This window comes from Vanacampus margaritifer, chromosome 13 (assembly GCF_051991255.1).
Source record: "Vanacampus margaritifer isolate UIUO_Vmar chromosome 13, RoL_Vmar_1.0, whole genome shotgun sequence".
NCBI classification, from domain to species: domain Eukaryota; kingdom Metazoa; phylum Chordata; class Actinopteri; order Syngnathiformes; family Syngnathidae; genus Vanacampus; species Vanacampus margaritifer.
Window position 1 is genome coordinate 5,275,753 of NC_135444.1, and position 24,579 is coordinate 5,300,331.

Below are 24,579 nucleotides of genomic sequence, written 5' to 3' on the forward strand. Positions count from 1 at the left end.
TCAGGTCATAGACTTGGTATCGGGCAAAGAGACTCAGCTAATTTAGCTTACTTATATTATAACTTATACTTATAACGATATTGACTGTTGACCACTGGTCTGGAGAACGTCAAAAACTTACCACTGCGACCAAGGAGCAGCCAAATCCCAAACAAACATAAGACCCAGAAAAAGTTAGTAATACTACCTGCTAACTTTCCCAGAACATTTTGGTAACCAAAAATTGTTTTGGTAGTAGACAGGGCCAAGAAACTCTGTGCTGCTTGCTGGACTGGCCAGCGCTGCAATGGGGTACCGCAAGATATACGTCACCACACTTAATTAATATTCATGAGTCTAGCAAGGGGGTCAAAATTGGCTGGCCAGTCATGCTAAACGCAGTCTACTAGCGAGATGTCTACTGCGCTTAAATCTACTAATTCTGTCCGAGAATGATATCCCCGGTGCCAAATTCACTGGTATAGATGTCGAAGAACATACAAATGTTCAGTTGAAGAGATGGCTTGAGTGTAGAAGGCTGACCTGATCCAGAGGTAAAGTTGTTGTTTTTTCTCCCTCTCAAAACATCATCCTACGCAACTGACACTGACATGCTCAAATTTGAACAAGCTATCATTCCTTTACCATCATATGCCATGTCTGTCATATCTGGTTGTCTTATGTCTTTGACAGTTGTTAGGGGTCTGGATGTGAAAGAAGTTTTATTTTGAATATCATGTATAGTCTGCACCTCTGTCAAAATCTCGGTCAAGTGTGGGGAAACCATAAAAATGCACATTTTAGATGAGACAGTACGAAGACTGTTGGTCTAGCCATTTATACACACAAGCAGAAGGCAGGAGCAGGCAAAAATACATTGATTACCCGATATCACAACAACAGTGCATCCATCTCTAGAGGGAAAGAACAGGCCAGGCATATGCAGTATATTTAAGGATTTCACCAATCAGGCACACATTTGATAGTAATAAAGAAGTCAAGGTCAATATTTGGGTCTCAAAAAGAAGGCATGTCAAAAATGCACCTACAACCAGCCATGAAAGGTACAGAGTAGCTGTACTGTGACATCAACATATGGCAGACGATAGGTTAAGCACTGAAGGTTTTAGCTCCACATACAGTAGACACAAACTTGCATAATGTGTATAGTACAGAGAATGAGGGGAACACCCTCTGCCTTTAGCTCATGTAGCTATTAGGTGGGTGAGACAAACATGCTCACAGATCATGACGCTCAGTGTTATACATGTGTTTCACTTGTTGATATATTAGCAAGTAGCCTATAACTGATATATTTCAGTTTTGTTGTAGGATACAGACTTAAATAATGAGTTGATCGAAAATATCAAATAAGGTAAACTTTGGTCTTCTTCTACATTGACATGGTTTAGACTCTTGATAGAGGCAATCACAGTGGTCTTAAAAGAGTTAAGACTATATCTAAAGATATATGATTAATAGCCTGTGGGAAATTATTGTGCCAATAAATATGAAGTTGTATTAATGAGGATTGTGTTTTTTGGGAGAACCATCAAGATGAAATCACAACAATAATATCTATCAATGTTTCAGACTTCTGGGAGATCATCACTGTGCTTGGAAGGGAAATAGAAAATAAAAGGGATAATGATTAAAAAGAGCCTGAGAAAACATTTTTGCATTGGATTTTAGATTGGGTATTGTAACGTTGCACTGTTGGCCTGAAAATAATCCAAATCCATTAGTGTGCATTGATCCAAGTATTGACACCAAAATGTTATTTGCACAAATAAAAATAAAGGTGTTTTTTTCCTTTACAGTCTGCATCTTATAGCAGTGGAAGCAACCCAAAGGCCATTTCTAGACATCATCCAAAGGAAACGGTTGGCAGGTCAGTAGTTTCACAGAAAGGTCACATCTTCTTGTGACTGCACCCACCGCCAGTGAGCGTCATACTCCAAATGCATTTTGCTGTTCAGTTTGCAAGTGTCCAAGTCAACATTTTTGTAAGGTTTACGTTTGGGGCTCTGTTTGATGGATAGTTTGTCACCGAGGCCGATCCGAGCATGGCTGGCTGTTGGTGCTGCTGTCTTCTCGAGGTTCCCGTTGGCCTTCATGGTTTGACTCTGAGTATTGTTCGAAGAAACCAGTCCTGCCTCTGCCACCTTAGTGCAAACTAAAACATCTTGCTTGGGCCGAGCTTCAGGAATGTTGCTGGGATCTGTCTTTTCACTTTGACTTCCAATTATCCCGTTCCCGTTGACATCACTGATAACAACGGTCCCTTTTCCAGTCCCATTCTCATTTGATTGACACCGAATGCCTATTACAACTCCATTCCCAGTCTCTGTATTAGCCACAGGCTTGTCCCCAGTCGCAGTAGCACAGGTCGTGTCAGCAGAGATTTCCGCTGTCCGGCCCTTAGCAGTCGCCTCCGAGACCTGTGGCGTAGAAGAGCAGATGACCGACTCTGAGCTGGAAGGGCAGTATTCATCCATATCATCTGCCAGGGTGTCTAGGTAACTGCCGATGGAAATGTTGTCCAGCCTGTCGTTGGAGTCGTGAAGGCTGCTCCAGGAGCCTCTCCAGGAGGTCTCGGGACCTTCGCCCAAGCTGTACTGGCTGCTGGTGAGGCTGCTGCATCGGCTGGTTAGTGTGCTGCGCTCCTCCAGCAACCATTTGACTGCCTCGATGCCCTCGTGGACCGACAGCAACTGCTGTAGGATCTTAATGTCCACTGAGCGCAACTGTGCCTGTGGAAACAAACAAGTGTAAATGTTAATGTAAGTGACTTTTACATTGACAACATGAATTGATCATTTGCATACAACTAATGCAAATTCTAGATCTCAGACTCCTACAGAGAAAATATTGACACATTGAAATGTATCAATATGAATCACTTAAACCGCAAAAGATCAGTGAATGAATGTGTCCATTTTTTTCTTCTTTGTATGTTCCTGTTAAGGTCACTCCTTTCATTTACTTCTTTCTCTTTCAGATTTGATTGATTAATTAATGCTGTAGTTAAAAAAAGGTTCTACAGTTTACAAATTGTAAATTGTATGACAACAAAGTCCACACTCTAAAAACAGAAATAACCCAAATTGGGTTAAAAATTGACCGACTCAACTTTTTGAGTTATTTAGCTCAAATTAACTAAAATAAAATGAATAACCCACAAAGCAACCCATCTTATTGGGGTGTTTTGTGGGTTATTCATATGACTCATATTCTTGGGTTAATCAAATTACCCGATTGTATTGGGTCAAAAATGGACTGACCCAACATTTTGAGTTATTTAACCTAAAAGGTTTGGTCAAATTAAATGAATAAACCATAAAGGAAACAAATTTTGTGGTTATTAATTTGACTTTTTTTTTGTTGTTGTATTAATTGAATAACCCAATTGAATTGGGTTGAAAATGAACCGGCCCAACTTTTTGAGTTGTTCACCCCAAAATGTTGGGTCAAATTAAATTAATAACTCACAAAGCACCTCAATTGTTTGGGTTGTTCTGTTGGTTATTCATTTGACCCGAGTTTTTGAATAAGCCAAAAACTTGGGTCTGTTCCTCTTGGACCCAGTTTGGTTTTGTTTTTAGAGGTCACGGTGTCCCCCACCTCTTTCCCAAAGTCAATACAGACAGGCTAAACCTTCGGTATTGTAATGACTTGTGAGGTTAAGTGGTATAGAAAACAGTTGGAAGGATGATTCCTACAGTTACTGCAACAACGTTAGGTTAAAATTCAGTAATGTATTGCTTTTTTTCCCCCTCTTATGGTGGCCCTTATGTCAAACAAGACTGTACGTGCCTTAAGAACTTTCTGACCTCGTATAATATCTCACTTACTTACGAAATTGTTATTTCAGGGTAAGCAACTCGTGTCTTCATTCTTCACATTTATACACTTAAAGATAATGTTAAGCTGTCACCTTCCATCGTTATGTGTTTAAAATTACTCTCCTCACCAAGAGCTACTCTCATATCTCTCATACATCATCTGAAAGCGATTATTACAACCCAATTACTCCCCATAAAAGCCAAAAGGTTTGAGGCAGGACAAGACTTTATATATTTAGCTTCAATATGAGAATGCCTGCTTTTTCTAAAGCCAAATGTGGTTGTAAAACCCCAAGAGTCTATGAGTTATTTTTTGTTTTTGTTTTTTAAAGGAAGAAGAGTCCAAATTAACCTAAACAAAATATACAGCATTCATTATGTCTGTTTTTTTTAGTCTGCAATTCTTGCCCTACACTACCAATGTGTTGCAAAGCTAAGGCAAACAACTCTTATAATCTCTACAGTGCCTGAAAAACTGATTTAATATACACGTAGTCTCATAGTATGCAATATTTCCTTGACCTGTCAGAGCTTGTATAACATAAAAATAAAGCATTGCTTCACCCCACCCCAGCCAAAACAAGTCTTAAATTGTGCTGCATTGTGTACGCAGGCACAAAACGATTCATGACTAGGTGAGGGGAAAAAAACATCTAAAAAAACACATTCAAGCAAAACTAAATAAATACCTGCAAGTAGAGACAAATACGGATGCAGTTATGCTTATGTACAGTACTTTGGGTAAATAAACAGCATTCAATTAAACATCTGATGCAGAAGTTAAGTTGGTTTTGACATACTGCACACAAACATACCCTTACACCGCTAGTGCTACATATGACGCACATACTGTATGTGTGTTATTAATGCCTTCAGGGCCACAACAGCATGTGTACGTGAGTGAATGTGTGGTGATAAACACAGTGGTGTCCTGGCATCCTGATTTGAGAGGTGGGCTTGAGGTTTGAGGCTGGCAGACACTCAAGGCCTAATGAGAGGAGTAGTAAAGGTTCTTCAGGCCTTGTCAGTGCTGAGGTAGCGCAACGCTAACAAAGCTTTGTGTTTTCACTTATCGGGTACGCAGCTGAGCTTGAGCAGGAAGATCAGTCGGTGTTTTATTTCCATTCTGTAATTCACTGCGTATCTTTTCAGTTCATTCATGTTATCCTTTGGACTTAAGATATCACACAAGACATTAGGAGGATATTGCCTCAGTTCAACAAATATCTGAAGGATTGTCTTTTCCTTTGTAATTTATTCTTTTTTTTTGTCAAGCATGTCTCCACTACATATAGAAAAATAACAGTGTTAAGATGTTTGCATTTAGAGGGCCAATTTGTTTTTCACACATGTAATACAGTTAAAAACGTTAAAATGATACATAACAGGGAAGGCAACTCAAAACTTTTCTTTACGATAATGTTCTATGCAGCCCCACTAGTCTAAACATGACATTCTGATTAATATTGTGTTTGTAGAATATGAATTCAACTGTAAAATTCACACGTTTTTTTAATCCATCTAAGGGGCGGCCATTTTGCTACTTGCCATCAACTGAAAATGGCATCACAGTTGTGCATGGCTCAGGTAACGACCAATCTCGGCTCACTTGGTTTCCGAGTTTGGTCATGTGACGTTCACAAGCTGAGCTGTGATTGGTCGTTACCTAAGCCCTGTGTAACTGCGATGTCATTTTCAATGAATGGTAAATAGCAAAATGGCCGCCCGCTGAGATGGATAAAAACAGGTGGATTTTGCTGCTTAATTCATATTCCACAAACGCAATATTGCGTTTAGATTAGTGGGGCTGCTTAGAACATATTATTGCAAACACAAAATTTCCCCTTTAACATTTTAAGAAATGCACTATATAAATAGTTACCTTGTCTTGACTGGCATCTATACAACAATATCCTTTTTTTTAGTGATTGATTTAATTGATATTCCTTCATTAAAGTAAAGACCTTTATTGTTATATGACCTGCTTGTTGCTTTCCATTATGTAAAATGTATCACAACTGTTCATGCCAATGGTATCTTGTATTGTATATCCTTTTTGGATCACAAATGATTTTACCTCCATTAGTTTTATGATCAGGCGCATTTATTATTCATTATGTGGCCAAACCTCATTATGGAGAAGACCTTTCTTTGGAAAAGGTCAAATAACATAAAAGGGTGATGAGAGCGGGACTGGATGATCAAAACAATTTCAGTTTTGCTGCTCAGCAAAAGGGCCGAGCAATACTTGATATACTGCTTGTTAGTACTGGAATTAAACTAGAAGCAAGCTTGTGTCTACACGTAACCTAAAGCAATTTGCAAACGCACCCCCAAAAAAAGTTTGTACTGCCATAAAGTTGCTTCCAAAATGTTTACTGATGGATATTTAGTTGGACATCTGCTTGGGTGTAGTTTTATTTGGACACTCTCTGTGACATTTTTCAGTTAAACTCATGGCAAAAGAAAATGTGGCTTGCTAGTAAATGGAATTTGGAACTTTGGTGGTTTGTCTCCTTGGAGATCTCCAGAGATAGGACAAGCCTGGTTGATTTTATTAGGGCATACTGCTGAAAGATATTTTGTTTGTTTTTCACATCATCAACTCATTATTAACGGTTGTCCTCTGCTTAGAAAACGAATACTGTGGCTATTTTATCAGCAAGCTTGATGTCAGCCAACTGGCACACAGTGAGCAGTGCGAATGAACCCAAACAGTCAACTTGCGGCTGGAAAAATCAAGCCTGGGAGCGAAGAGATGCTATAAAGTTTTGCTGATGGAAGGAAACTGTAGACAGCATGTGATACTCATTAGTATTTGAATTATAGATGACAAACCTAGCGTATAAGTGAGTCTTTTTTACACCATGGAGCAGGGTATACTATATAAAATGTACTATATGCAACATGCTTTATGAGGAGAATTTTCCTTGAATGATATACCAAACAAACCAAATGATATATGTATCTCTTTTGGAAATCGAACACCCTCACCTTCAACATGCAAATGCCTGATAAATGACGCAAATGCTTCCGCTTGTCAAAACCTGCCTCCCAAATCACGCAGTCACCTCCTTAACTGCTGAATCACTGCTAGTAGAAAGAGAAGGAAGACAGCGGCAGGCTTTCAATAATACAGCAGCAAGCAAGCAAGCAGCCACCCCCATCTCGTTCTGCACAAGCACCCCTCCCGTGTCCCCTGGCGTCGTTTCATCTTGCCAGGCGAACTCAGGCAGACGTTTGGCATCCTTGCACTCACCATGAGACAAACAGAGGGTTGACTGCTTTCTTTTTCGACCGCTGATGCTTCATGTTTGTATCAAACCTCTTTGGCATGAAAGATACTGCACAACACAGCACATTTTGATGTGGTTGCTTTATCATTGATTGGTGAATGAGAGTTGTTTTGCTATTTTGAGAATCACCCAAATATTGTACTAATAATAATGTAATACTGTCTGAAACAAATAGAGAATTTAACACATAGTTGTAAATATGTGACAGAAGATTAAGGATTTTGCATCATTTTTGCAAGTACAGTATGTCATTGGCACTCTTGAGGAAGCTGTTTGCCAATATCCACAGAAGGACAGATGGCAGATTCATTGATATTGCTTTTTAGCTGATGGACATGAAGAGGATAGAAGGAGATTATAGTAAGTGAGAGGAAAGACAGAATAATACAGAAAAAAACACATGCCCCCTGCAGGCATTTCACCTTACTCCTCTAAGGGTGAAAGTACAAGCTTTGTAAAAGGGCGTACCAGTACATGTTTAAAATGCACACCACCCAAAAAATGCAGATTAACTCCGTAGACTCTGCTTTCCTCAACAGTGCATCTGCACCGTGGCGCAAAAGTTGGCGGATCATCATTTGCCAATTTTGCAGACCAGTCTCCACCCTATAGAGGACCAAAACTGCCTAAATTAAAAATAATTTATAAATAAATGAACCGTACCCTCATTTGAATAACATTTCATGACAGATTTCAGCATGAAATAAATAAATATTTATTTATTGACTGACATTTAATTCTATTTATATATTTATTTTTGTATTTATTTCCACATTTATTTTTATATCTATTTTTTTATTATATATATATATACATTTTATTTCCAATTATGTTTATTTTTTGTGTTTAATTTTTTAATTCTATTTTTATTCATTCATATTTTGATTTTCACTTTTATCCATATTTTTTATTTAGGCAGTTTTGGTCCTCCATATCCACAAAGCTGGGGTAAGAGTTTGTTTGAAATGTGTATGGCGGAGGGACATTTTGGTGGAAGAAAGTCGCTCAAAATCTTATGCTAGCTCAGACCGCGTCTAACACCGCCATAGGGTAGCATGACGTATTCCATTCATATATACTATATGTGAAAAGCGAGCATTTAGCCTTCCTTGTATTATATATTTTTTAACCATCCTACTGGGCGGCACAGCTTTTAAGGGAGGCGCATGGACGATTGAAGGTGGGAGGTAGTCTCCAAAAACTTGCTGCATCCCGTATGATCTTTCTGTACGGTGTAAAGACATCATGTCACATATGTGTTTATTATTCTTAAAGGGCCCATCCCCCAAAGAGGGACAGAGGAAGTTCAGTGTCTCAGAAAAGTGAGAAAATCACACATCCTCACAACATAATTACTGCATTTATGTTAGCATGGGAGATTGCACTTGTCACTTTGGATGCAACTATTTCAGATGGTCCAAAAAATGTAAATCATGTTTTTCTCTCAACAGTACTTGTTAAACAAATAGTTTGAAAGGACAGAGCAAAAGAAAGCGTGAAGGGATCTTTTTTTCCTCTTCGGCGTCATTTTGTAGCAAATTCTCACTGGTGGTCCCCAGCCAATAAGAAGAAAAAAAACGTTTGGGAAAGAGCCTTAGTGTTTATCTTTGCATGAAGGGTGCTGATAAAGTGCAATGTTCACAAGTCTGCTGCTGCACTCTTACTATAGAGTAGTAATCCCACAGAAGAATGAAACACACAGTGGTGTGCTACGTGCAAATTTCACACCTTTGCAAGTAAATACAAAGTGTCTCTTTGCCACATTTTCCCATTATGTAGCAGACACACAACTAACGGCCAAAAATGTTAATCCATCCGGTTGTTTGCTCTTGGTGGAGCTTCAAGAGCCATCTGTCATGTTGGCAATCTAAATGAGTACTGTACTTCAGTCAACTACACTCAAGGGACATGTCTGGCATGAATGCTATCTTATCATAACGACATTGTCTGAAATGAATGACACTTACACTGACCACTTTGGGAGATGTTGGTTCTCTGACCAAAATATTAGCGAACCCCTTTCAAGATGATGCAGTCAGTATGTGAGAGCAAACAAACAATCACAATGATAGATATCTTGTCAAATAACCATGATAAGAGATTGATTGTTATGGATTTAAAAAAAAAGTTGAAGTCACTGTAACATTTTGTAGTTCGAGCATTTAGTCGGTGCTTCTTTCACCGAGAGGAACCCACGCACAATTTGATAATCACTGTGCATTCTGAACACTGAACTGATTCCTACATAGACTAAATATTTAGTTGTGTAGTACATAACTACATAGAGGAGAGTGGATCACTGAACTGGCCTATGGCATGCAATTAATGAACACATTATTGACGCAAGTTCAATTGTATAACGTGCATCCATGCTGTAAAACCCGCGCAAGCACATGACGCACGCACGCGCGCACACGCAGTGTGCACTTACCATCTCAGTCTTCAATTTTCGGATCTTTTCATCCAGGCTCTTCTTCCCAGTTTCCTTCGCGGTTTCCTGCGTGGCGGGGGCCGGTTTGTCTTCTCCCCGGAGTGAGGATGCCTCTTCCCGCATCCACCTGAGCAAACCCTCTGGGGTCTTCCGGCCAATTTTCGCCTCTATGTCTCTCAGGTCCGGAGTGTTCTCACAAGAAGTTCCTTCATCCATCATGGTCATGGAGCGCTGGTTCAAAAGAATTGCTCGAGGCAGATTTACTCCAGTGGTTTTCTCCGAAATTGTTCAAGCGACTTCCCGCAGCACTCTGTGGCATCACATGCGAGCTCAGCGGAGGTGGACTGCGCCAGCCTGGAAAAACAAACTGTCAGCATCCGACCAAACAACGAGTGCTCATCGCAGCCATACGTAGAACCGGAGCTAGATCCGAAGCGTGTAGCCCCGGGCTCGGTGGGAGTGCTCCAGGCTGGATGCCCCCTAACAGCGACTAAACTGCGCACATTCCACCTGCATGATGACAGGCAGGCAGCAGCAGTTTCGCCGCAGAGAAGCTGAGAACCTGAGTGAGCTCAGACTGTCAAAGTCAGTCAATGATATCACTTTATTTCCGGTAAGGCTTTTCAAAATTAACAACAAAAGGGAAATGTTAGGCTGCTTGTAAAACTACCAAAATAAGACAAACAAGCGAGGCAAAGTGAGGGACATAAACAAATTACAGACAACAACAAACTTTGATTGTGACAATTTTTAAATCCTGCAAATAAACGCTATGAATTTTAACATTTGTGTTTGGAGGTTATGCCGCCAACAGTTTATAGAATAAAACCAAAATGTGATTTTAGTCAAACCTGTAGGTAAATAATATAAATATAGCATACAGGCAAATATAAAAGTAGCGAAATCAGAAATTTTTTTCAGAGCTATACATACTGCGCACCAAAATGTGTTGTTTGCTAAGAACCATGGCTGTGTTTTGACTATAGTCCCATTAGTCAAATGAAAACTAGTAAATAGTTTTCAATCGAGCTGTTAATTATGCCGTTGCTGTTGCATAATTACAAGGTACTAAATCAAGTCAGATGGTCAATCCTACGTTATGAATATTGAAAAAAACCCATAATGTTGTATTGTTTTACAATAAGCAAATATATATACACATCCATTTTCTTCACCGCTTGTCCTCACAAGGGTCACGGGGGGCGCTGGAGCCTATCTCAGCTGGCTTCGGGCAGTAGGCGGGATACACCCTGAACTGGTTGCCAGCCGATCACAGGGCACACAGAGATGAACAACCATCCACACTCACAATCACACCTATGAACAATTTGGAGTGTACAATTAACCTGCCACGCATGTCTTTGGAAATGTGGGAAAAAAACAGAGTACCCTGAGAAAACCCACGCAAGCACAGGGAGAACATACAAACTCCACCCAGGAAGGCCGAAGCCTGGACTCGATCTCACGTCCTCTGCACTGGCAGGCGGACGTGCTAACCAGTCTAGCACCGTGGCGCCCGTGCCATTTTGGCATTTACTATGAATGTGACCTAGCCTGATTCATCCATCCATCCATCATCTGCCGCTTATCCGGGGTCAGGTCGCGGCGGTTGCAGCTTTAGCAGGGAAGCGAAGACTTCCCTCTCCCCAGCCACTTCAACCAGCTCCTCCGATGGGATCCCAAGCCGTTCCCAGGCCAGTCGAGAGACATAGTCTCTCCAGCGTGTCCTGGGTCGTCCCCGCTGGTGGGACATGCCCAGAACACATCTCCAGGGAGGCGTCCAGGAGGCATCCAAACCAGATGCCCCAGCCACCTCAACTGGTTCCTCTCAACCCGGAGGAGTAGCGGCTTGACACTGAGTCCCTCCCGGATGACCGAGCTTCTCACCCTATCTCTAAGGGAGAGCCCGGACGCCCTGCGAAGTAAACTTATTTCGGCCGGTTGTATCTGGGATCTTGTTATTTCGGTCACGACCCACACAGCTCGTGACCATAGGTAAGGGTAGGAACATAGATGGACAGGTAAATCGACAACCTTAGCGGAGTTCAACCCTCATTGGAAATTAATTTGATTTACTGATGGCAATGCGGACCAAGCTCTGACATCAGTCGTACAGGGTCCGAACAGCCCGTATCAGGGGGCTCTGTACCCCGTTCTCCCGAAGCACCCCCCACAAGACTCCCCGAGGGACACGGTCAAACGCCTTCTCCAAGTCCACAAAGCACATGTGGACTGGTTGGGCGAACTCCCACGCACCCTCGAGGATCCTGCCGAGGGTGTAGAGCTGGTCCACTGTTCCACGGCCGGGTTGAAAACCACACTGCACCTCCTGAATCCGATATTTGACTTCCCAGGCCTGGCTCCAGACGGGGCCCCCGGTGACCAGCGTCCGGGCAAGGGAAACCGCGATCCAAAATTGTCATTCATCATAGGGGTTTTCTGAGCTATGCTTTGTCTGGTCCCTCACCTAGGACCTGTTTGCCATGGGTGACCCTACCAGGGGCATGAAGCCCCAGACAATATAGCTCCTAGGCTCATTGGGGCACGCAAACCCCTCCACCCCAATAAGGTGATGACTCACAGAGGAGCCTAGCCTAGCCTGATTAATCTACTTATTCAGGGGGTCATAAAAATCGTAGAGTATCTTCAGCAGGGCATGCTCTTATATCAAATGTATCAATACACGGTATCACCAAGTGTGTGTGACGTGAGTAACACACTGTGCTATTTTGGTCGAAGTGAGTTCTGGAAAGACTCTCACAAATAAAAGAGCTCAGCTGCACATTTATCACTCCTGTTGGTGAGTCAACAGTGTAATGTCACGTGACTATATATAACTCCATATTGAATGATCAAGCTCAGCCTCAGTGTGTCCGCCACACATGGTGAGGGTGTTAACAAAGGTATTATGTCTGATAAGGGATTGGCATAGAAGGAAGAGTTGGAAGGTATAAAGTCTGGATTACTGAAGATTTCCTAGGATATATGAACCTTTTGTCTTCTACTAAAATGAGACCCTGAATTCTCACCCATTTGCCTCTCAGCGTAAATATCTAAAACAAAGACTTTCATACGTTACTGCACAGTTGTGAACTCGATGGATGAACATAATTACACTCAGATAATTGAACCACATGTTTGTCAGTCCTTTGTAGCACATATTTTAACGGGTTATATTTGGTATTTCTTTTACTATGCTTTTTCTGTAATTAATAAGCGAGTTAGCACGGGGTTAGTTTAAGGGCAATAAAACCTTTACGACATGTGGCCAATCCTAATCCCCTTTTGATAGCAACGCATTATCACCTATAATCATTGTCTCCTCAGTAAAAACTACACCGTATGCACAATATTTGGTCTCCTACCTCCTGTCATTTTTTCCATGCAATCATCCTGGTTACCATGAAGACCACCATGGCAACAGTGATGCAAGAGTTTTTGCACACCTACATGCTGCAAGCAGAAAGTGCTGCCCACAGATCTGTGCTACACTATAGTGCGCTGCAGCAACAAGTAAATTACATTCTTTACTGTGATTGACCCACAGGATTTATCACAATATGCTCTAGTAATACTCTGATTGATCATCTTACAGCAAAAATTGAAGTGTTAAAATTCCAGAGTTAAATTTGTAGGTTAATTTGAACTCCCAAAGGGTAATTTTAACATTTGTAGAGTTAAATGGTGTCCAGAGTAGTTGTTACTCACAGAGTTGATCATCTAGGGTTAGATTAACTCTACATAGTGTTAACTCTGCCTCTGCACCTGCACTTCTGCAGTTTGAGAGGGACAAATCAGTGCCATTTTCCTCCTCTTCCTTGCTTATCACTTGGAAACACTGACATTCAAACAAAAGTTACTTAAAAGTTAAAAGTGAAGTAATTCCTCAATGTAAAACATTGAGGACTTAGAATGTGAGTGTAGTGTAATTTGATGTGACTCATGGGACTGTATAGGATAGGCAATAATAAGACAGGCTTGCTTGGAGGGGCGGGGTTTTAGTGAACCAGGTGTCTTACTTTTGGGTTTAAATTGCAGACATCAAATTAAGTAATATTTCCCAAATAAATCGCATTACCATTGTGCCAAAGATAAAATATAATCATATACATGTTTATAGTTAACTGTGCAAGGACTTAAAATACCTTGATACGGACCCTTTAATTTTACTCTGCGAAGTACGTTAAAAATGTACTCCCCCAGTGTTAAATATCTAAAAAGCGTGGTTTTAATTCCGGCGGTACTGATTGCACGTTCGCCTCACAGTTCTGAGGTACACGGTTCGATTTTGGCTCCGGCCTTCCTTGGTGGAGTTTGCATGTTCTCCCCGTGCCTGCGTGGGTTTACTCCGGGTGCTCCGGTTTCCTCCCACATTCCCAAAAACATGCATGGTAGGCCGATTGACTACTCCAAATTGTCCATAGGTGTGATTGTACAAGTGATATGTCTATGTGTGCGCTACGATTGGCTGGCGACCAGTCCAGGGTGTACCTCGCCTGACGCCCGTTGACAACTGGGATAGGCTCCAGCATGCCCGCAACCCTCGTGAGGATAAGCAGTTCAGAAAATGGATGGTAGGATATAACTCCTAAGTGTTGAAATATCTAACTATTTTGAAAGTGTGGATTTAAATCCCAAGTGCGGAGCCATATATTAAAAAAGTGTTAAAATCTAGTCTGCGGGAGTCAATTCACGACTGGACTTTTTTTCTGCGTAATAGTGGACACATTTAGCAGCAGACATCCGCTTTAGTTAGTCACTAAATTGTCTGCTTTTATTTTGTTGTTGTTGCCATTTCATGTACAATAAGTTGACTTGTATGTAAATGTGCTGCATACGCCCTGCATGCTTTGTTTACATTCTCCAGTTGGCAACTGGTGACACAGCTAGCAATAAGTCTCTCACAAGTTTTCACCTATACATTGAACATCCCTATCCGTTATAAACTTAAAGGATAATCAATTCAGCAGGTATTCCTGGAAAAAAAAATCACACCAAAAGAATTGTGCGCATTTATTACAAATGTGAATTCATCAATTACAAAGGAATTTGTGTTTGCTAAACACTGCTGTATTTGCCTTCCTGGTCACTCCCAAGCCTAACCTGTTCAACCTGTCTGCAGCAGGTGAGTGCTGCCATTGAGTCATGACAAAGCGGCAAACTTGTGTGGGCTGAACAGGATGAGCTCCATTATGTTTGCACTCTTCAGTGCCAACGCGTGAAGTATTTTAATCTTAGGTCTTATTTTGTAACAGAAGAGTAGGAGGAGGAGGAGGAGGGGGGCCATGGAAGCGGATGAAACTAAGGACATTGAGTCCCTGATGGAGGACATGGATTACATTCCTGGTCACTTCCACTTGGACCTTAACCTCAACTGTGATCCCGCTGGACCTTTGAAACTGAGACACAGGGACACTTATTTGAAACAGGAGAGTCTCAGGAAGGAGTTGGAGGCCGAAGCTGGATACTTACAGTATGCTGTTCGCAATCTTCTCGGCCTGCTGGCTTTTCATCTCGACAACCTTCAAACTGCAGAGGAAATATTCAGGTGACAAAATGCACTGATTGTTAAAAACCTCTGGTTTCGGACTGGGTCACATCTTTGAAATACAGCCATTGGAACGTCGATACCATTAAGGTGTCTATTATTATTATTATTATTATTATTATTATTATTATTATTATTATTATTATTATTATTATTATTATTATTATTATTATTATTATATTCAGGACATGTGATCTTGCTAATCCAAATCTAGAATATGAGTTAGGGAATGCACCGCTTAAAGTGTATGTTCCCAGAAGTCTGTCAAATGAGAACATGCTTCTTTAAATTGCATGTATCATAAGCTTTGTTTGGTAATTTAAACTTCAGTAACAAAATAGACATGACACACACCTCACTATCAGGCAGACATAATTATAGGTTTTCCCTAGCCGATTAGTGACAAAAGGTTGTGATTTTCAGCTAGTCCCGTCAGAGGTCCTCACTGTGTGTTACCCGCATGATTCAAATGAATCAAACCCAAGCTATTTGCACAAAAGGTTGGGGGGTGGGTTTGTGACACATGAATTGAAGGTAGCCTATTTGTTGTTTTAATCTAGTGCTTTTCCTTATCAATTAAGTTGAAGAACAGCAGATCAGGGTCGTCTCAACCAGTCTGGATGCAAAATCCAGAGTCCGGCCAGTCCAAGACCAAGACTTGTGGGAGTCGAGTCTGAGACAAGACCTTCAAAATGTGGTCTTGAGATTGGTCTCAACACTAGTCCAGGGTGTCGTCTGTTTATTACCCAAAGTCAGCAAGCATGCATGTATAATATGTAGGTAAAATACGGGTACAGTATGTCATTATTATAATTATACTGAAGATGATACCAGGTGGAAAGGATTATTAGGAGGAGGGAAAAAAAGCTATACTGTAATACACTACAATATAGTTCTATGGAAAATGTGTCTTTAAAGTAGGAGTGGGCAAAGTATGGTGCATGGACTGGAAATGGCCTCTGTTCATTCATCTGGCCCACCAAGAATTTGCTCTATCTAGGGTCCTTTGTATATTAGGCATATGAAATTGGTGAATTAAAAGCAATTATAAAGAAAATATTAAAATTCATTATTCATGTTTTAATTTTTTTTCACTAAATAATTGGTTCAATGATTTATTGTAAATATAAAATATATGGGAAAAAAACAATTTTATATACTTTTAAAACAGTTTATTTTATTAACTACTTGTTAATTAATTATAGTGAAATTAATTACAAATAACAGGAAAATTACAATGAACTGTTTTATTATTAAGACAAAGTATTTTGCATAAAACAGTACATTTCCTGTATAATGAACGCCTTTTAACTGTTATATATGTAAGGGTCATTTTCATATAATTTGATCAATAATGATAAAGCCACACACACACAAAAATAAAAATAAAATACCAATGCTGCCTTGGTTTCACATATAGGAGTAAATATGTTCCATGCTGAAACAGCCCTGTTTTAAGTCTTATTTTTGGAAAGTTATTAATTATTTTTTTTTAAAAAGACATCAATAACAAAGGAAAGCTTTAGATTCATATAATAGTGGTGGCCAACTGAAATACATTTCCTGCATAACGGTCAAGATAAAAGTTAGACAAACAGCTTTATAAAAAAATCCTGTGAGGTAAACATTTTACATCCTGTCTTTCAAACTATGTGGACAAAGATGCAAATGTGATCCGAACTACTCATGAAACCTATTACACTCTTGTCTCTATCCAATCTGAATAATGGTAAAGAAACACAATTGTTTTGAATTGTCCGCAAATTCATGAATAGAAATACATCACCGACAATAAACAAAACCTTCTATTTTGCTGTATATGATTGTATGAATGCAAAATGGAGACACATCACACACGGCCCTTGAACTCACAGGCCCTTCTGTTTCCAATAACATTAAGCTGCATAACTATTATGTTACTATGTATAGTATACTATACGTCATTGTCATGTAATTTTATATGTCTAATTATACTTCAAAAGTTCAAATGAAAGTTGAGATATTGAATAAAATAGAATTATCATCCCTTGCAATCCATGCTATTAATATATAACATTAAAGTTTAAATGCCATACTTCTGTCACCATCTGCATTGACAACTACAGTACAATATGGTAACCCTGTCAAACCTACGGCGTGGACGCTGTTGGTATCGATGTACCAAATATGACATTGGATCATTTCTAACAATTGAATTTGGCACCCCTCTTTAATTAACGCTATCTATGCACTGTATATCTGTGCCTTCCAGTGGCATCTGTAAAGAAGACCCAGGCAACCTCAACGCTTGGGCCAACCTGGGCTATGTGTACGACAAGCTGGGACGAGAGCTGGATGCCGGGGAATGTGTGGAGAAAGTGTCCCAACTGATGTGCTTAGACGCTGGAGAGCCTAGCAAAGAAGGCACCAGGCAAATGGCGGCCCGCTGCCTGGCAGAGCAGGCCTACGTTTACCCCTATGATGTGGAGCTGGAGAGAGAGGATGACTTGAGAGAGAAACTGACCGCAGCCTTGATGCTCTTCAATAGAGCTCTGGACTACGGCGGTCAATTGGTGAGGTGGAAACATGGATATTTTTTTTTAGATCATTCATTTTTTAATGCCAAGATTAATTCTAACACTGCTTTTCAGATACCAGTGGAAGAAAAAAGAAGCTGGTACTTTAAGATGGCAACCATTTATATCAGGTATAAAAATACTGAAAATGTAATCTAGTACCGGGTTAATCCTGTTTGTTCCCTGCAGACTGGACGATATAGTAAAGACAAAAGAGGACGCTGAATACGCCAGACTCTCTCAATATAATAAGGGGCTAAGACTTCTGACAGAAACACTTGAATCAGAGAAAACACAACAAAAAGGTAAACACAACTTATCATATCATGAGAAATGCACTGAGCTTTATAGAATGTACAAATGTTGATAATATGTTCTGTGCAGCCCCACTATTCTGAATCTAGTATTCTATTTAATTGTGAGTTAACTAGTGAAGTAATGCGATTAATTACAATGAGGCACCCTGAATTTTTAATAATCTTTAAAAAAAAAAAAAAAAAAAAAGGTTAAAAAAAGAAAAGACTATTAAAAATTCAGGGTGTCAGGCGTTTAATTTTTTTTAACTGTAATTAATCGCTTAACTTCACTAGTTAACTCATGATTAATCACAAATTTTATATCTGCTCTAAATTTACACTTTAAAAAAATCTAGATTTTCATACTCTTGTTAACAAAAGTGTAAAAAAAAATTTTAACTAATAGAAATAGTTCAAATGAATTTTTGGCGTCTATAGCCGTCAATGTTAAGCAGCAAAATCCAGCCGTTTTTATCCATCTCAGGGGGCGGCCATTTTGCCACTTGCTGTCGACTGAAGATGACGTCAATGTTGCTCAGTTCTCAGGTAACAACCAATCACAGCGCAGCTTTAAAAAAAAAAAACAGGTGAGCTGTGATTGGTTGTTCTCTGAGCAATTGTGATGCCATTTACAGTCAACAAGTGGTAAAATGGCCGTCCCCTGAGATGGATAAAAACGACTGGATTTTGCTTCACAACTTATATTCCCCAAATTTAATATTTATCAGAATGTCATGTTTAGACTAGTGAGGTCACATATAACATATTATTGTCAAGAAATGTTTAAGGTTGATTTTTGTTGTTTCTAGCTCTTTCCTGGTGTTATGTTGGCATCATGCTGGAAAGACAAGATGAGTTTACCACAGTGCCCATGTCCATACACGACTGCGGTTACTCTGCCACTGATCCTTTAACATGCTATGGACACGTAAGTTCTACTCCACTAAAGCAACAAAAAAAGAAGCCCATTTGGATCAACACGGTCATCTGAAGAGTACAACTTGAAAGAAACAGATGTCTAAAATGTGTTTTGCAGGCTATAAAGTTGGCTAATGATGACGCGTTCATCCTTAACCTTCTGGCCAAGCTGTTCTTCCTGCTGGGTAAGCATGAGATGGCCACAGGAATCTGCAACATGGCCCTCAATGTGCTGCCCGATCCGGAGCTCAACTGGCAGGCTTACTGCACCCTTGCCAAGGTACCGCAAAATGCCAAGACCCCAGTAGCCCAAACTTTTTCCCATATCCGACAAGATCAGTGGTGTCAAACTCATTTTAATTCAGGGGCCACTTTCACTCAAATTGCAAGAGGGCCTGGCTAGCATGTCTATGACCTAAATAATGACAGGTCAAAATATTTCCTGTATGTTTTGTGTGTAAATGAAGTACATTCTGAATATATTCCCATTTATTATTATCTTGTTGCAGAGTAATCAGATTTTTTTAAAAACTCTTTCACTTTTGGCATTTTCACTCATCTTTCAAGAAAAACAGAATATTGTGTGCTACGACTATGTAAACATGGTGGCTAGCATATGAAAGATTGGATTCCATTCTTTCATTAGAAAAAAAAGATTTATTCCAACTTATTAAGTTATTTTAGTAATCACCATGTGAAAATAGTTCATTTGAGTGACACCAAGCTGTAATGGAAAAAATAAGGAGAAAACAAGCTTTTTGTGAAAAGATACATTTTCTGCACAACAGTGACTTTGACACTAATATTTGTTTGTTTAGTGACGCTCTGTAAATTAGATTTAATGTGACAAATGCTTTGTCAATCACGAGAACCTTGAAAACATATTTCCAAAGATCCGCAATTGCTTTGATCCACAGGATCCCATTAAAAAGAGATACAATGCTGCCATCTGCTGGCCATAGTGGGTGTTTTTTATTTTATTTAGTTCGTTCATGAAACCAGACCTGCCCAAGACTTTGCGCTGCCCACTGGAAAAAAACAAAAACGTAGTTGACGTCAATTAGCGTTGATGGCTGTACTCATTGGGATTTCCGTTAACGATAATTAACGTTGATGGCAGGAAAAGAGTTAAAGAAGCGCAAAATCTTTGTCACAAATTAAGTGGTCGTCAATGCGCCCTCCAGTGGACAAAAGTATCAACAACAGTTAATTGTAGTGAAAAACTGCAGTTTGTTTTGTGTCCTTATGGGCCAGATTGGACCCCTTGACAGGTCAATTCAAAAACAAAAACAAGATTCATTTTAAAACTTTCCAGCTTAAATTAAATTTTAGTTCACATCAACGTAATACATTTGCACGTTTGCTGGAATCATCATTTTTGCCCCAAACTCCAATATGAAAATTGGTGAATGTCAGATACCCTCACGCTCTTGTTTCCATGGTAACGCTTACTGCCAAAAAGAAAAGATAGCCAATGGAACTGCAAAAGTGCAACATTTTTCTGCGGGAAGACAAGTAATGCTTTATGAGATAAGAAATTGAAAATACATTTTGGAAATGTAAGACTGACTGGAATTTAGACTAGAAAAAGCCTTTTAGATAAAAAGAAAAAACGTTTAATTTTTAACAAACAGGAAAACTTCTATTGGCTCAATTCAGCCTTTGTGAAATTACATCATTTGGAAGGAAAGAAGAAAACTTCTACAGTAGCTTCCATACATAACACTGCATCAAATGATTTAAAGCAATTGTGATTCATTTAGATCAACACAATGCTTTACGTCAGGGACCTTGAAAAGGCCAAACGAGGGGAAGGCGGCGTCCCGGACAGGCAAATGTTAATCGAGGCCCAGAAAAACCTGGATAAAGTCTTGGCTGTGTGTCCTTGTTTGAGGACTCACCTGGAGATGGCACAGGTAAGCCATAAAGGGAGCTTTTCATTATCTTAACCTTAAAAATATCTCCTGTATTAGGTTTACTACTACATGGGTGTAGATGCACTCCAGGAGAGCCTCCTGGTGGACGAGGGCGCAATAAACGACGCCTTGGTGAGTCTGTCTCAGGCGCGACTGTACGAAAAGGGAGACAGCTTGCCTGACCTCCACCTGCTCAAAGGACGCTGCCTCCTGCTCAAGGGCGAGGAGCAAAACGCCGCAGACTGCTTCAAATGCGCTCTGGAATTAGAGAGACTGACGAGTCGCGATACCACCGCCCTGCGCTGCCTCCTCCAGGCCTTACTGGCCGTGTTCATGCAGGAGGGGCCTGAGCCCAACCAGGTTATCACCCAGATGGAGCAGTGCTTGCAGAGTGCTGAGGAGAAGTACCCCGAGGATGTGGTGAAGGCTGAGCTGAGGTGCCTTTACAGGACAAACACCGCCGAGGTGACGGAGCTGTCGCGAGCTCTCATCAGGACGGGACGACTGCAGCTGGTCAGAAGGCTGCTGCAGGCGGTGGCGCCTCGACAAACAGTGAAGAAGAGAGCACTTATGAAATCTTACTCCTTTGCCTGATGCCCAAATATGAGATCTGACCAATGACAGGCGTGGCTGCATTTCATATGATAATTTAAGCAAGGCTGTACTGTAATGAAGTTCTGTTTCAACTAGATACTTTGTTTATCCTGTGAACTCACTATCACTAATAGTATTTTATATCAGTTATATATTTGCTGCGCATGTTATCCCAATATAAAAGTTTGTGGCTTTTTCAAAGCAGTTTGTTGGCCAAAGATATTCCACTGCCCTCATGATGTTTTATTTTTATTTTTTATCACATTGCATCCAGCAGAGCTGAGAGAAACATTAAAACACTTTATGTGGACTTTTAAGCTCATGTCCCCAAAAAATTATTGTGTGAAGGCTGAGGTTATTCTACACCGTCAACTTTATCATTCTATTTTATTCTTCACACTTTGTTTCCAATGCTACTCCTTCCACATTTTTCAACCGATTCTCACCATTCCAACTTTAATATGTTCCAAATATTCACTGCAATTGTGCTTGTATTTTTCCTATTCAAAAAATTCACCGTTCATTTCCAATGGACCATTCAACATTACACATTTAAACTGTTCAAATTTGAAAATCAAAACATTCAGCTCATTGAATTCTCCTTGGGAAGAAATTTCAACATTCCAAAAATTCACGCAAATCACAAATTTCACATTTTTCACACTAATATTCCTAAAGATTCACATAATTCCAGTTTCAACACACTCCAAAAATTCATGCTATTCAGGGCTACTATTTTTCTCATTTCAATAATGACAATTTTTCACAAAATTCAAAAAATTTCCACCCAAATTTCACTATTAATTTCCAATGGCACATTCATTTTAACAGATTAAAATTGTTCCTATTTGAAACTGAAATCATTCAGATCATTCAATTAGTTAAATCCCGGATTCTTGTGTGTAGGCATCCCCAATGGTACACTCTGGATTCTTGTGGGACGGTGTATCCAATGAGGTGGCCAGATTGATCAAAACATTTGTTCTTTTTTGTAGGTGTTCCTTCCCTGCTTTCTAGTTTCCTTGCTACCTTTCTTTCTTATTTGTCTTATTCTGCTGTTTTCTGCCCTTCAACTCCTAAATTTCTCGACCGATTCAAACCACTCCAACTTCAACATGTTCAGCTCATTCCAGGTCATGATTGTATATTATTCTATGTCACTCCACTATCATTCCACACCATTGGATAACATTCTACAATTTTTCATTCAACCTCTTAGCCTTCGCTTGCAATTTCTCCAGAAATTGCATTCTCCAGTTATGTTCTGCTATTTGAGATCTGTGACTACTTCAATTAATTGTAGTACTACTTACTACTACTACTACTATTGCTAAAAGTACTACATGTGTCTTTCCACCTTGCAAGAGTCAGCAGTCCCATTCAAAATTTACGCAGAAATTTTTCTGGTTTTAGGATGAAATTGCACGGCAGGTTCGGGAAATACATTTTTCTGAATGCTAGTTTTCATCACAACACTGCCCTTCAGCAGTTTAACATGACTAGAGTGACTACAATGATAACATTTGGATCTTGGAAATAATAACAAGTACTGATAAAGAAAATTACCATGCACCTTCTAAAGGGCTTTTTGTAAGAGGGGTGGTTGTTGTTTTTTTTGTTACCAAAACTCTATTCAGTTTGAAAACCTTTTAAAATATCATATAATCCAAGACCAAGACGATGAAAATTGTGATCTTAAATCATCCATTTTACATTACCCTGGTGCCATTTTTTACGCCCTACTTTCTGTCTACTGTTTTCACTAACAACATAATTTAAAACATAAAAAATAATAACAATAATGAAACACTAGCAACCTTTCATTGGGTAGGCTCCTCGTTTACCTGGAAACTCAATATTTTAACCCCAGAAAATTATTCATGGTGAGTGCTTGTATGTGTTTTTACTGTGCATTAGTTTGTTATTTATTATTATTATTATTATTATTATTATTATTATCATCTGATATTTCCACTAATTATGAATATCAACATATACTGTATTTTGAGTCCTTTTTGAGTCAAATTTACTAACTGCCCTATGCAAGGTCACATTTATTATTCTATACTAGGTTGTAATTTGTTGTGCTTCTCTTGGATCTTATTACATTGTGTTCCAAAATAAATCATAACCTCATAGATCTGATCTGAGTTCTCATTTACAAACATGACTTTTTTTAATTACTTCATTTATTTATTACAAATCGGCATCAAGCTGGGACCATTTTTCACATAGATGGCTATAGTGCTACTGGACTGGAATAAACTACTCTGACTCAAAGCATTCTAGTTGGACGGTTGTCAAATCAGCTTGAACAAGCTCTCGGCCCTGCTTGGCACACTGAACTGGTTCAGTTTTATGAAACATGGATGGATGGATACAATAATCTTGGGAAAGGTCTGCATTCTCTGTCACGACTGTGTGTGTGTGTGTGTGTGTGTGCGTGTGTGTGTGTGTTGTGTGTGTGTGTGTGTGTGTGTGTGTGTGTGCGTGTGCGTGTGTGTGTGCGTGTGCGTGTGCGTGTGCGTGTGCGTGTGCGTGTGCGTGTGCGTGTGCGTGTGTGTGTGTGTGTGTTGGGGGGTCATTTTGCACCACTACAATTTGTTATAGAGTGTGATTATTGTACAGGTGCTGCTCAGTCGATTAAAGTACCTGCACTGCAAAATGTTGACCTTTACCGTACAAGGAAATCTCATCTATTCATACAATCGAGAAAGTGTCTGTAAGATGCGTCTAAAGCAAGAAATAAAAGGGAAATTAGTGAGCGTCCCCATGTGTCACCTAAAGGGTATCGGCTGGCAAGCCAAATAGTCTGTTACAAGTTTTTCAGGACTTGTGTCTAGCTCACAATGGGACACACCTGCATGAGAAAACAACGACTACTTGTCTAAATGCGCATTGCCATGTATTCAGGTTCTTCTGCATTGCTCAGCAAAGTGTTTATTGAAGAACATAAACGCCTCAGAGTGCCACAGTCCTTTCTCGCTTTCCACTTTGACAAGACAGAAGAGCAACCAGGTAAGGAATATTTGTACTTCTGATTGTTATTCATTTGAATTGCTCTGATGTAAACACAGATTGTATTTGTAAATACACAAGACCAAGGCAACAAACCATTTTTAACCACTATTTTGGAAAGTGGCTGGCTTTATGTGGGTAATTTGCTGTCAATATTAAAAACAAAAAAAAACTTGCACACAA

General features: G+C 39.8%; 2 protein-coding genes across 2 annotated transcripts; one reads left to right on the forward strand and one right to left on the reverse strand.

Annotated features, from left to right (window-relative positions):
- Positions 1 to 801: 801 nt before the first annotated feature.
- lurap1 (leucine rich adaptor protein 1) lies at positions 802 to 10,131 on the reverse strand. Its single transcript, XM_077584561.1, has 2 exons — positions 9,552 to 10,131; positions 802 to 2,732 (listed from the first exon to the last, which is right to left on the reverse strand). Exons 1-2 carry the CDS (start codon positions 9,774 to 9,776, stop codon positions 1,881 to 1,883), a joined length of 1,077 nt encoding a protein of 358 aa, XP_077440687.1. The 5' UTR covers positions 9,777 to 10,131; the 3' UTR covers positions 802 to 1,880.
- On the forward strand, positions 9,590 to 23,516 carry ttc22 (tetratricopeptide repeat domain 22). The gene is made up of 9 exons (XM_077584560.1): positions 9,590 to 10,164; positions 14,807 to 15,099; positions 17,351 to 17,651; positions 17,730 to 17,785; positions 17,844 to 17,959; positions 18,760 to 18,878; positions 18,987 to 19,148; positions 20,632 to 20,784; positions 20,842 to 23,516. The coding sequence occupies exons 1-9, from the start codon at positions 10,066 to 10,068 to the stop codon at positions 21,376 to 21,378; spliced, it is 1,836 nt and encodes a 611-aa protein (XP_077440686.1). The 5' UTR covers positions 9,590 to 10,065; the 3' UTR covers positions 21,379 to 23,516.
- Positions 23,517 to 24,579: the final 1,063 nt, after the last annotated feature.

What these genes read in the sequence shown, in the direction of transcription:
- lurap1 (XM_077584561.1), bottom strand. Translation starts at nt 9,776, where the DNA reads ATGACCATGATGGATGAAGGAACTTCTTGTGAGAACACTCCGGACCTG. An exon ending in GAAAATTGAAGACTGAGATG is followed by an intron (nt 2,733 to 9,551) that starts GTAAGTGCACAC and finishes TTGTTTCCACAG; the next exon opens with GCACAGTTGCGCTCAGTGGA.
- ttc22 (XM_077584560.1), top strand. Translation starts at nt 10,066, where the DNA reads ATGATGACAGGCAGGCAGCAGCAGTTTCGCCGCAGAGAAGCTGAGAAC. An exon ending in ACTGCAGAGGAAATATTCAG is followed by an intron (nt 15,100 to 17,350) that starts GTGACAAAATGC and finishes TGTGCCTTCCAG; the next exon opens with TGGCATCTGTAAAGAAGACC. An exon ending in AGAGAAAACACAACAAAAAG is followed by an intron (nt 17,960 to 18,759) that starts GTAAACACAACT and finishes TGTTGTTTCTAG; the next exon opens with CTCTTTCCTGGTGTTATGTT.